The sequence below is a fragment of the Parastagonospora nodorum genome (assembly GCF_000146915.1).
Source record: "Parastagonospora nodorum SN15 chromosome Unknown scaffold_6, whole genome shotgun sequence".
Lineage (NCBI taxonomy): Eukaryota > Fungi > Ascomycota > Dothideomycetes > Pleosporales > Phaeosphaeriaceae > Parastagonospora > Parastagonospora nodorum.
The window spans coordinates 482,000-494,731 of NW_001884554.1; the positions used below are offsets into that span (position 1 = coordinate 482,000).

The 12,732-nt window shown below is 54.9% G+C and overlaps 6 protein-coding genes across 6 annotated transcripts; 3 read left to right on the forward strand and 3 right to left on the reverse strand.

The window, feature by feature from the left end:
- Positions 1 to 231: 231 nt before the first annotated feature.
- Positions 232 to 1,493, forward strand: SNOG_04317 (hypothetical protein; the record flags this gene model as incomplete). Its single annotated transcript, XM_001794683.1, has 2 exons — positions 232 to 690; positions 750 to 1,493. The coding sequence occupies 2 exons, from the start codon at positions 232 to 234 to the stop codon at positions 1,491 to 1,493; spliced, it is 1,203 nt and encodes a 400-aa protein (XP_001794735.1).
- Positions 1,494 to 1,681: 188 nt separating this feature from the next.
- On the reverse strand, positions 1,682 to 2,128 carry SNOG_04318 (hypothetical protein; the record flags this gene model as incomplete). The annotated part of the gene is made up of 2 exons (XM_001794684.1): positions 1,682 to 1,770; positions 1,858 to 2,128. The coding sequence occupies 2 exons, from the start codon at positions 2,126 to 2,128 to the stop codon at positions 1,682 to 1,684; spliced, it is 360 nt and encodes a 119-aa protein (XP_001794736.1).
- A 566-nt stretch (positions 2,129 to 2,694) lies between these two features.
- Positions 2,695 to 3,600, forward strand: SNOG_04319 (hypothetical protein; the record flags this gene model as incomplete). The annotated part of the gene is made up of 3 exons (XM_001794685.1): positions 2,695 to 2,732; positions 2,799 to 3,490; positions 3,545 to 3,600. 3 exons carry the CDS (start codon positions 2,695 to 2,697, stop codon positions 3,598 to 3,600), a joined length of 786 nt encoding a protein of 261 aa, XP_001794737.1.
- Positions 3,601 to 3,875: 275 nt separating this feature from the next.
- Positions 3,876 to 6,986, reverse strand: SNOG_04320 (hypothetical protein; the record flags this gene model as incomplete). Its single annotated transcript, XM_001794686.1, has 3 exons — positions 3,876 to 5,818; positions 5,895 to 6,584; positions 6,632 to 6,986. 3 exons carry the CDS (start codon positions 6,984 to 6,986, stop codon positions 3,876 to 3,878), a joined length of 2,988 nt encoding a protein of 995 aa, XP_001794738.1.
- A 1,252-nt stretch (positions 6,987 to 8,238) lies between these two features.
- On the reverse strand, positions 8,239 to 9,447 carry SNOG_04321 (hypothetical protein; the record flags this gene model as incomplete). The annotated part of the gene is made up of 3 exons (XM_001794687.1): positions 8,239 to 8,563; positions 8,593 to 9,220; positions 9,270 to 9,447. 3 exons carry the CDS (start codon positions 9,445 to 9,447, stop codon positions 8,239 to 8,241), a joined length of 1,131 nt encoding a protein of 376 aa, XP_001794739.1.
- A 1,118-nt stretch (positions 9,448 to 10,565) lies between these two features.
- Positions 10,566 to 11,426, forward strand: SNOG_04322 (hypothetical protein; the record flags this gene model as incomplete). The annotated part of the gene is made up of 1 exon (XM_001794688.1): positions 10,566 to 11,426. One exon carries the CDS (start codon positions 10,566 to 10,568, stop codon positions 11,424 to 11,426), a length of 861 nt encoding a protein of 286 aa, XP_001794740.1.
- Between the last annotated feature and the right edge of the window lie 1,306 nt (positions 11,427 to 12,732).

The window sequence follows — 12,732 nt, forward strand, 5'->3', positions numbered from 1 at the left end:
ACCGTTCACTCGTTAGCGTGTCGAGCTAGCTTATCGATAACGGAGCTCCAAATGTGCCCCACTGCTGCCTTCTATCATTCATTAAGTTGCAAGTCAACGACCACTTAATCCCCTGGCGGTCAAACTCTGCTGCAGAACAATAAAACCGATCCACGGGTTTTGCGTCCCTCTCACCTACACCACCCAGCTCCCAGGTCAATCCGTCGGCAGCACGCCCATTCATCCACAAACATGGCCTCCCCGGAAGTCGCGTCGGCACTGCAGGCAATCGAGGCAGCTTCCGCCGCAGACAAGCCGTCTCAATACTCGGCACTCCTCCAGCAGATCTCCGCAAGTTCCACAAACCTCACTGCCGACCTCAACGCATACGCACAAACCCTCCTCGATGATTCGCTCGGCATAGTCGTCCTCCGCCCGCTTCTCGCCGCCTTCGTCGAGGCTTTCCGAAATGTGAAGGACCCCGATGTCAAGATCGATGTTGGAGAGAAGGTCATAGGTCTGCTACAATCCAAGGGCGCCGGCCAGTATGAGGAACAGGACACACAGATGAAGCTAGCAATGGCGGATGCGTTTGAATCAGATCAGGTCCAGGACTACAGGAAGTCTGCGCAAACATTGGCGACAATCAACCTGGAGTCGACACAGAAGTCGGTAACGCCAGACGACAAGGCCAAGGTGTGGATTCGCATTGTGAGGTGCTACTTGGAGGAGGAGGACCCCACGAGCGCTTTCACCCATCTGCAACTAAGATCAAGAACATCATCTTCAGCGTCCAGGACAAGGAGACTCGGTTACACTTTCACTTCAACCAAGCTCGCATCTACGACTCACAACGCTCGTTCCTCGACGCCGCTCAAGCTTACTACACCATTAGTTCAGAACCTCTGCTCGACCAGGAGGAGCGTGAACAGGCACTCGCAGCTGCGCTGATATGCGCTGTCCTGGCGCCAGCTGGTCCGCTGCGAGGAAGGATGTTGGCCAAGCTGTACAAGGACGACCGTGCCCCAGGTCTGGAATACTACTCGATTCTCGAGAAGATGTTCTTGGACCGTTTATTGTCACCCGCCGAGATCAAAGCATTCGCCGCCACGCTGAAGCCACACCACCTTGCGAGAACGGCAGACGGCTCTACCGTGCTGGATAAGGCTGTACTGGAGCACAACTTGCTGGGTGCCTCCAAGCTCTACAACAACATCGGCTTCGACCAACTGGGCGAGCTACTGGGTGTCGACTCTGAAAAGGCAGAAGACTATGCCGCGAAGATGTTGGAGCAGGGTCGTCTGTCTGGCTACATCGATCAAATTGACCGTTTGATCTTCTTCGAGGGTGAAGCGAGTGGCGAGCGTAAGACAGGACATGCAGAGCGACAGGTTGGCAAGGAGCTGCGGAAGTGGGATGCCAATGTCGCGGGACTGGCAGAAGAGGTGGAGAAGGTCACCACGATGATTCAGCTCGCGTATCCGGAGTTCTACGCAGCTCAGGTGGTGCACTGAGGGAGAAACAACCACGAGCATCTTCCAAGCAGATGTTCTACGGAAAATAAACACATTCATGACGAAGCTGCGGCATTGGACGAAAGCATGAGAAACGATACCACATTAGCATAGCGGCTCTTGAAGCTACGAGGGCGTCAGGCATGGGTAACTTGAGCATACGCAATACAGAAGAGAAGAACGCAGACTCAAAGTCTCCGACATATGCATAACCACTCAAACAATGATGTACAATTCTCCCCATTCCATTCGATGCCTGCTACCATGCCCGTGATGTCTATACATATCGTACACGCCACATCCCATCCTCATTGCCCCTTCAACAGCCCCTCATACTCCTCCAAACTCTTAACCTCCAACTCACTCACCCTCAGCACCGTAAACCGCATCTTGCTCTTCACATGCTTCGTATGTCTCTGCCTCCTCTTCGTCTTCTCCTCCACCCTCAACGGCTCGCTTTCCACGCCCAGCACCGTCGCCCGACACGTATACATGCGCTCATCCAAATAAAACACCTTCTTCACGTGGTCTGCGTTTCCCTTGACAGGCTCCGCCGCTTTCAACGTGTAGTCCCGCGACCCGATGTGCGTGGCGCGATTCAGCCGCAGCACGTCGCCTGGCTGCACATTGGGCATATTGAAGGGCAGACGCAGCGTGTCGCCTTTTGTGAGCAGGTATGGTCGGCCGTGGAAGTGCGCGGTTATGTAGTGTGCGGGTTGGGTTTGTAGGAGGGGGAGGAGTTGGCGGATTGTGGGCGTGAGGTGGGTTGAGATGACATCTTCGCGGGCATGGGGGGAGGGATTTGCTTGGGGGTTTGCTGGTGTGGTGGGCGGTGTGTATGTTGTTGATTTGGCTTTGGCTTTGAGGTCTTGGGGTATGCGATGGCCGGATTGTATGAGTGGTTCGGGGACGTTGCTGGTGTCGAGGGTGTGTGATACCGTCGTTATTTGAGCACGAGGAGTACGGTGTGAATGATCGAGATATTGACGGGAGTGTTCTCCGGGGCTGTGCGAGTGAGTGAGGCCATGGCGGGGACGTTCAATTGCTGCTCGAGGACCGCAGATGCGGAGTTGTCGAAGTGCACGCGGAAATGTCTGCCAAGCCGCGCTAGAGCGAACTTTTGGTGGAGTGTTCTAAGAAAGTTCGCCGCAACACCAACCTCCAAGTCGAAGTCAAGAACTTCGAATCACCACAGCACAACATGCCTCAGAACGAGTACATTGAGCGCTGGCAGAAGCAGTACGTCTTTACGTCACCTGATCATTTTTTCATGTGGATGTTTACGAAATACTAACCACCCCACAGGCACGGCAAGCGCTTCGACCACGACGAACGCAAGCGCAAGCGCATTGCCCGAGAAGGCCACGATGGCTCTAAGAAAGCGCAAAACTACCGCGGCCTGCGCGCCAAACTCTACGCCGAAAAGCGGCGCAAGGAAAAGATCCAGATGAAAAAGACGATCCGCGCACACGAAGAACGCAACGTCAAGACCTCCGAGCCCGCAGAGCCCTCCACCGAAGCCCTGCCCCAATATCTTCTTGACCGCAGCAACGAGAAGAACGCAAAAGCTCTGTCCAGCGCCATCAAGCAGAAGCGCAATGAGAAAGCAGCCCGCTTTTCCGTCCCGCTGCCCAAGGTCAAGGGTATCAGTGAGGAGGAAATGTTCAGCGTCGTTAAGACGGGAAAGAAGACGGCGAAGAAGAGCTGGAAACGTATGATTACCAAGCCCACGTTTGTTGGGCCCGGGTTCACGCGTCGACCTGTCAAGTATGAGCGCTTCATTAGGCCCATGGGTTTGAGATACAAGAAGGCGAACGTCACGCACCCGGAGTTGAGCGTGACGGTCCAGCTGCCGATCATCAGCGTGAAGAAGAACCCGCAGAACCCGTTGTACACGCAGTTGGGCGTGCTGACCAAGGGTACGATTATCGAGGTCAATGTGTCTGAGTTGGGACTTGTGACGGCGGGTGGAAAGGTTGTGTGGGGAAGATATGCTCGTAAGTCTTCATCGTTATCTGAGAACAGCTCAACGCAATACTAACACTTGGCAGAAATCACAAACAACCCCGAGAACGATGGCTGCTTGAACGCTGTTCTGCTGGTTTAAGTCTTTGGGATTGGAGAACATTGCATCGACAGGCGTTTCGGGGACCTAAAACCAATTCACGGCGTTCGGGCGCGGCAGCCATATGTGCTTACGGCTTTGCGAGGCAGGACACCTGCTTATGATGCAAGATCCACGATTGTCAGATTGAAGATCATGTGTATAGATCTATGATACCAATTCGAACTGAGTGTGGAAGTCTTGCGCCTTCTTGTGGAGATGCGTTTGTGCACCACTGTGTACCTACGGGTTTCGCATGCATACCAGTCCCTCAACTCTCAAGACCACCTATTCGGATCCCTCCACCCCTTCTCCTCCCCCCTCTCACTCGGATCCCGACTATGTCTCTTCACCCAGTTCTCCGTCAAATCCCTCGCCACGCTCTCCGTCGCCCTAGATGCCTTCCCGCCCCCCATCTTCAACCTCACCATCTCCCCAATCAATTCCTCCCTCCCCAACGCCCCCAACTTCTCCCTCTCCCTCGCCTCCGTTGCCTTCGTCCGCCCGTGCTCTCTTACCTCCTCCTCCCCAAACATCTTCCCCAGCACCCCGCGACTCCGATACTTGAACCGAAACACCGCATACGGCTTTTCCAAACTGTCCAGATACTCGGGCCGCCCGACGACGTGGCCGTACTGCGAGCCAGAGCCGAGTTGGACTTGGTGCTCCACCCCCTTGGCGCTGGCACGGGCGCTGCTGATTTTCGGGAGCGGGAGGGGAGGAAGCGTGGAAGTGGTTGATGGTAGTTGGTCACTGGATGGGGGTGGGGGGAATTGCCAGTGGGGTTTTGGGTGGGCGGAGGAGGGGGTGCGGTATTTGGAGAGGGATTTGGAGGTGTGGCGTTTTGAAGGAGGGGAAGGTTTGGGGAGTTTCTTGTTGGTGGGCGAGGGCTTGGTGGACCATTGTACGTCTTTAGGGGAGGAGGTGGTGGTGGCCCATGGGGGGTACTGAGCGGAGGTGCCGCTGAAGCCGGCGTCCCAGCCGCCGGGGACTTTTTTATCTGCGTTTTCGAGATCTTTTGCTTCCCAGCCGTTCTCGTCAGTAGCCCAACCGGTCTGTTGTTCTTCTGTGACCCCCCAGGCACCCTTGGGCTTATTGCCCTTCTCTGTGACTTGCCAGCCGTTCTTCAAATCATCGCCAGTGGTTTTCCCCTCCCAGCCATTATCGCCTTCAGCATCCCAACCTGGCTGCTGGTGATCGTTGCCACTGCCCCATGAGTCTCTCGCTGCCGGAATCCCATCATACTGGCTGTTCATAGACTTGGCTGTCTTCTCTTTGCCCCATTTCTTCTCCTTAGAATTGTCCCAAGATGTACTTGATCCACGGTGATCTAAAGCTTCTCCGTTCACACTGAAATGACCGGGTAGTGCATTTGATGCGGCAAAGCTTGGTTTATGATATGTCTCACTTGGAGCTGGGACCCAACCAAGATGTGTCTTTGGGATAGTAGCTGTGGGCTCAGCATAATTGACGGATCTGGCTTGAAATTGTGGCTGGTACGCAGACTGCTGCGTCGGAAGTGGTGCCTGCATGACTGAGGGAGAAATACCAGATGCCATGGACATGGAATTTCGACGCTTGCTGGTAGTTTCACTGCCACCACCCCGATCATATCTTGAGGGTCTCCTCTCTTCCCCATGCGCAGATTGCGTACGATGTGATCTTCTTCTAGACTGACTTCGATTCCTTGAATTGTGCGTATGGCTGCGAGACCGTGGGCGCTGCTCCCTCTCGTCAGTAAGCTCCGAGGAAGCGAGCGAACCCGAACTTGCCTCTACGCGATTCCAACCATCGCAATCCTTAGAAGAAGAACTGTATTTCTCGTCTCGTCTGGAGCTCCGTGGATGCGACTTTGAGCGGGTCCGCCGTGACCGATGACCTTCGCTGGAACGATGCGATTGGCGTGTGCGTGTTGTGAGGGGAGACGAGGCTCTCTCATCGAATCTGCTGCGAATCGTAGGAGCTCTTGAAGTATTCCATTTACCTGCTCGTCGTATGTCAGGTTTTCTCGCCTCTAAAGTCTTGTCACTGTCCCAGGTATCAGATGCCGTTTCTTCCACTCCATTCCACCCACCAGCATTCGTCTGGCTTTCCCACTTGGATTCTGTGTCCCAGCTGACATGAGCTTTGGATTTTTCCTTCGCCTGGCTGTTACTCCATTCTCCTTCTGGGCTTCCCCACGTGGCGCCACCGTACTCCTCAGTGTCGTGATATCCACCTCCTGCGTCGGGAAACTGCACAGTTTGTGGCGCATCCGGAGCATATGGCGACTGAGGCCACGCCCCTGGGAGGCTGACTTGAAGTCTTCACGTTCATCACATGTTGCTCCTGTGTTTCTGAGGCTGCTGGTTCGACCCGCCGCGCCTCTTCCACACCGCGCTTCACTGCCGTAGTCAACATCTCGCTCAGCCATGCCGGATCAACTCCAGGAGCGTTTGCCGCCACAGCAGTTGTAGGTCGATTGTGGTAGAAGCTACGTTCCGACCCCATCATTGGCCCTGGAGGTATAGGTCCACTGCCATACTGGAAAGCTTCAGACGGTATTGATGGTGGAGGTCTTGCACCAGGACTTATAGGCTCGGAGAATCTTGAGTGAGTTCGGTGTTGCCCGGAGCCAGCAAACGGCGAAATTTTGTTGTTGTTGAGGATGTGCCTGTTTCGATGTCCCCGATGAAGCGTTTCGTGGCTACGCACAGTCTCAGCGTAAGGTGAGCGGTAGGAAGAGATCGGTGGCGGTGGTCCATGATTATTGCTGCCACCACCGAAGAATGGCACACGATCGTCGTACACAGAGCGTATATTTGGCGTTCGAGGCTGGCCGTCGAAGCCAAAAGGTGGGGGAGGTATGTCACCTGAACCATCCAGGCTCATTGCTGATATTGTTTGGGCGTTGCGAGGCCCAGCACACCGCAGGATGAGGACTTCGATACAGCCAATGTTATCGAGGAAGTTTGGAGAACACGCATCAGGTGCCTCATCTGCGGAGGCTATCGAAGTCAGCATACGTAGAACTCTAACGTGTAGAACAACATACTGGTGTTGAGCTTCTCGAACTTCCATTCCCTCGCAATCATCGAACCGTCCTTCTGCTTTTCCTCCTTCTGCCGCACCCGGAAGTCCACCACCGATCGACTGTCAGAACTTTTTCTGAGCTTCAGGTCCTGTCTGTTGCGGTTACACTGATACACGCCATCCACGAAGACATACATCGAGATGCCAGGAGCGATGAATTTGTCGGAGGTGAGGTGTATAGAGAATGCCTGCGGCTTGCTGGGAACCGGCACGAAGGTTTCCACGCAGCCATCGCCATAGGTTGTGCCGAATTCCTGCAGCGCTCGCTGGCTCTCTGAAAGCTCGATCGAGCACTTGAGGTCCTTGAGCGTTGGCATTGTTGATTGTTGCGCAGCGGTGGACGACTTTGTGATGCGATAATCTAGGTGCAGATAATTACAGAGAGTGAGAGTCTAGGTAGCAGCGCGAGGTATCGGCCAAGTCAGTGAAGAAAGGTGTTGGGTTAAAAGACTGGTTGTCAAGGCGACCCGCGACGTCGAATTCGCAGACACAAACAGGGGCCAAGAGACTTTTCAGGCTGGCAATCGGTCTCTACTCATAGGAGCCTAGAAATTCTGGTTTGAGACTATTGTATCAGTCCGGTAGATGCTTTATGTGAAGGGAGCTTAATTATATGTCCGAGAATCGGCAATGTGTGCCGGCGGTGCAAACCACCTTCACTTTCCAGGAACTTCACATCGCAGACAAGCAGCGTGTTTGGCGCCAGCTAGCATCTTCACAGTGCTACATTCGGTATCTGTTGCTTGTTCTACGGGATCCGCGTTCGACATGTCGCACACGTTGCCAGTGCTCACAAACAAGTAGGGTGAGGGCGCGGGATGTGACCATTGCTGTGTTGGCATGTACCATACTCAAGTTGTAGCCAGCAGGCGTGTAGTCGTTCTCATTTATGAGGCAACATGGTATTATGAGTAATTTTGGGGGTACGAACACTGATATGTAACATTACTGATGAGTCTTGTGAAGTTCAGACATGCGCTAGTAGTCTCGGTTCCGCCTTCCGTTTTCGTGTTTTGTCAAGTGGTATACTCAATATAAGTACTTCATGCTCAACGTAGAAAGTGGATTTGGGTACCTACTGACAGGGCCACACAATCAGAGTACTGAAACTCCCAAGTTTGTGTGCTGTCTAAGCCATGCGCTTATGCAGAATTGGTAAACTGCCTTTCACTTCGGCCAGCCGTTAATTTGTGGCATATCATAAGCCTCCTCTATCGCCCTAATCATCCTGATCCTATAGCATCCACAGGCTGCTGCGCACACTCGGTGATCTCATACTACGAGTCCACCTTAATTGTGCCACAAAGAGAGCATGCCCACCACTCGTTCTCCATAAACGTCCCACACTCCAAGCAATTCCACCCTATCCTTCCCTTTGCCGGCTCGAACGGCGTAGCACCCCGGCCTCGCAAACCCGACTGCGGCGGCGGTTTTGGCAAGCTAGGAGTTCCGTTTGATGACCCAAATCGCTTGTGTTGGGGTATCGGCTGCGGAGGCTGCTCGAGGCCACAGGCTTCGCAAGCTAGGTAGTCGAGAGGATTATGCAACGTGCACTGTGGACACGCCCACTTATCGGGATCTGAGGGAACAGTGATCTGCTGTGGCGAGGTGGGTGAGGGAATGGACGGAAGCTGTTTGTTTCGTAACTGCGCTTCTTCTTGGCTGATCAAGCGCGAGGAGCCATACGATGTGCTTCTTATATTCGAGACTGGCCGTGATGTGGATGATCTGGGCTGCGCTTGACTTATGAGTCGAGATATGGGTCGCCCATTGGCATCCACACGAGGCAGCGAGGACTGACGCGATTGCGGAGTCAGCGATGTCGGAGGGCCGAACAAGGAACCTGTGTCCCTGGCCCGTTCCAAGCCAACCGAAGATTTCTGCGCTGGCGACGCTGCACGTGAAGGCGGGTTACTGTCAAACGAAAGACCGTTCTCCCGATCCCAAGTCAGTCCTCCTTGCCCGGTGGGGGCGCCGAGTCGGTGCATCTCTTCCTCATACATGAGATCTTGAAGGGCTCGTGCGATGGCCATATCATTTGCGTCGTCCTGCTCAGCCGTTGTCCTGAAACCGTCCTGCTCCTGCTGGTGAACTAGCCTTCCGGCTTCTGCACTGTTGCTGGCACATCCTTCTGTGATACTGCTTCTCCGTGATGCAGCGTCGGCGATGACCTTGCGCATGTCCACTCCGCGTACCACCGATGAGCCTCCGAGCCTGTGGCCACCAGCATTGGCATTTGTACTTGCCTTGCGCTTCTCAGCTGCAGATCTAGCCTGTCGACGCATCTCATCCAGCGGCACTCTCTTGCCACCCAGCTTCTTGCCTTGCGTGAGAAAACCTTCGCCCGAGTAGCCCTTCATAAGCAACGACTGGTGCTCGTCCCGTAATTCATTCCAGAGATTGTTGAAGTCTGCATTGTGGGGTCCGAATACGATGTGTGACAATTCATGAAGCAAGGTGTCAGTGACCTGCTCCATGGACAAGAATTGCCGCGAATCATGGTGATATCTGAGCCTGATGAGAATTCTCTCTGTGCGGTTGATGTTGAGACCTAGAGCTGCTTAGCTACAAGGCCTAGTACATGCCTCAAGTGTATCTACCTAGTAGCTGCGGCTCGTCTGGTAAGAATTCAGCCAGCGTCCCGACCTTCCAGCCGCGTTTGCGCATCATCGGTTTGACCATGGACGCAGCCTTGCGAAGCATGTGCAGCGCTTCTGCATCCCTTGGTAGATGCTTGAGATGCTCATAGGCGTCAAAGTGTGCGTCGATCTCGCGCATGTTGGAGTGGCTCCTTGACCTGGCTGGTTCAGGTTGTCTTTGCGGCCCTTGCGGCGTGGTTGATAGATAGCAAAGAGAGGAGTGGTTTAGGTTGTGACCAAAATAGCCAGACCAAAGATGCGTCTGCGCGCAAGGATGTAAAGAAGGTGATAGAAGCAAAAAAGAAACAAATTACTCAAGCGGAGAGGCGAAAGACGAGGTCGGCCGCGTCAGCATTCACGCGTCGTTCACAGAAAGTTAGTGACAGACGTGGGAGGCTGAGATGGAGCTTTTGCATTGTGGTAGCTCGCGATTACCCGCAGCAGCTTACGGGCGAGTGCATGTAGTGGATGTGAGCCGTCTGCAAGGCTATCAAAGCGTGCAGTCACGCCCACTGAGGGCAAAGGATGCGGTGCGCCTGAAGGTGGTGGCGCACTTGCGCGTGACATGTGACCTGGCGCGACGCGGCGGGCGGGAGTGTAAGTTAGATCGCGGAGACTTGACGTAGGCTACGTGGGATATAGATCTGTGTCTCGCGACTATGGTGGCCAACGCCATTTCCTCGCCTGCACGTTCAACACTACATACAAGCGACAGTACATCTTTCAAGGGCGATGGCGAACGACGATCAACACATTCTCGAAGTCGTGAGTCGAGTCCTGCGTCAGCCCATCTCTTACCATGCGCTGACCAACATAGCTCACAGAGTACTCCAACGACGTCCGTCACTTCACGGGCTCGATTTGGGACGCAAGTGACCGACACTTTGCATCTGTCGCAGGCTATGTCAAGAGACCAGCTGCCAGAGAGCTGGCTGCCAGCGCGTGCGCGACCGCTTTCCACCACCACCTCCACCCCCGCACCACCTCACCAACATACCCTACATAAATCGAGTGCAGGACTGGATATCAGAGAATCGCGCACTCACAGCCGCCGTCGTCGCATTCGCCGGCACGGGCGGGCTTCTACTATGGAGAGAAAGGCGGAACTACAACCGGAAACGAAGGGCACGACGAGCAAGCAATGGCGCGAGGAAAGAGGTCATTGTGATCGCGGGTCCCCCCAACTCGTCCATCACTCAGTCATTATCTCACGATCTCGAGCGTCGCGGCTTCATAGTATACATCGTATGCTCAACCATGGATGAAGAACAGCAGGTCCTGGGCGAAGCGCGAGCAGACGTACGGCCACTGCATCTAGACGTCGTAGATACTTTCGGCACCCAAGAAGCCATCGAGCGGTTCAACGAGACGCTGGCAAGACCACATGTCGCCTTCTCAGGAGCAAGCCCACACAATCTGAGCTTAAAGGGCGTAATCTTAGTCCCTGACCTCATCTTCCCTACGGGTCCTGTGGAGACGGTGACTCCTGAGCTTTGGTCGGATGCGCTCAATGCCAAAGTTCTGAACACCATCGCCGTGACTCAGGCGCTGCTGCCAACAGTATGCGAGTCCAAAGCGCGCATCCTGATGCTCACCCCCAGTATAGTCGCGTCGCTTAGACCGCCGTTCCACTCTGTCGAAACAACTATTGTAAAAGCACTCGAAGGTTTCTTGGCCTCGCTTAGGCAAGAGCTCGGGACCTTGGGTATAGATGTACTGCAGTTTCACCTGGGAACTTTCGACTACTCGCACGTTGGCCCGAAACATCACCTGCAAACACGAGCGGCTGGAAGCCCACACGCATGGCCGGCTACGACAAGAACGCTCTATGCCCGCAACTTTGAGACCCAAACGCGTGCCGGCCTCAATGCCGACAGCTCGGGTAGTCCATTAAGGGAGCTGCACAACGCCGTTTTCGATGCTCTGGTGCAGAGACGGCCCAAATCGGTATGGCGCGTCGGACGCGGCAGTGTGGCCTACGATCTCGTGGGGAAATGGGTTCCTGACAGCCTGGTGGGGTGGATGATGGGATTGCGCCGCGTGTCTCTCGACACTCACACGGCACCAAAGCTCGAAGACAGCGTGCAGTCGTGGGAAAAGGTCGAGGCATCTCCTTGAGCGGAGATTGTACAGGCAAGCAATGGGCAGAGAGCACACAAGGAGAGGGAGCCGTCGAGGGAGCCGTCGAGGGTCTGCATCAGATGCGGCCACAACGGACATTAGTACGATATTGGGGTGTGTAACAGGCAGTGATATAGGACTACTGCTCGACACGACAAGAGTCAGTGTACTGCAGACTACCAGGTACGAAGGAATGCGACTAGGATGTCGCCGTCGCAGTCGAAGCCCAACGATGCTGCGTATGGAACTGGAGCTATTGAATGGGCAAACCGTTTTCCTCGTAGTCCATGAGACAGAGGAAGAGGCGATGGTTAAGGTTACGCCATGTACGAGTACGAGGCCTTGGCAATAGACGGTGCGAGTCTAGCCATGTGTTGGTGGGGATTGGGGTTGCAAGCACGCGACAGGTACTCTCCAGTCGTTTCCTGTAGGGTAGTGCAAAGACAATGGGGCAAATCTCAGCTCATGATGTATCTGAGCCCGAGCAGCGTGGTTCGTGGAGTTTGATTAGGCCCATGTGCTGCATCAGGTGCGCTCGCCAAATGAGTGCGGTTCGGAAAGGAGCCACTAGCACGCTAAAAACGGCAGCCAGCTGAAACTGGAAGGAATCCGAGAGGGCGGGTGTCACGAGACGACTGAGCGTTCGGCGGAATTGTCATGGCATCCCGCTGCAGCTCGACTGTTGTGATGCGAGAGTGCACTGTGGACGGTAGCACTGAGCACACAGCATCGTGGAGTTGCGGCTCTCAGGCTAGGGCGCCAATCACTGCCAGATGGATGTGCAACGAAGAAGGCTGCAAGGCGCGCGAGGGCCACAACGGCGTGCTGCAGGGCCGGCCATATCCAGCTCTCTAGCGCGCCCGATTCGCTGCATCTTAAATTTAGCAAGGGGAACCCCACACGCTACTTGGTTTGATGGGCCCTGTCCGTGCCAAGCGCTTCAGGAGGTGCAGAGAAGTTTGGGCCATTGGCACGCGGGCGACAGCCGATCCCTTTGACTAGAACATTGCGAGGCCTGCTGTGTCTGACCGTCGACAAGTCTCTGACTGCCAATTCCCACGCGGCTCTTGCTGTCGTATCCGCTCCTTCGCTGCTGCTCCCCTACTGCTAGACGTACCAGAGATCTGCGACCTCACGCCTAACCACCGCCCTCCACCGCCCACCACCACAACCACACTATTGGCACTGCCTCTCGGGCCCCGGCACCCTTCGCCGCCAGCGCATTCCCACCAGCTTCGACCGCCCGACCTCTCTGCGCCAGCTCGCACGCATCATTCGCACTATTTGGCCGTTTCACTGCACG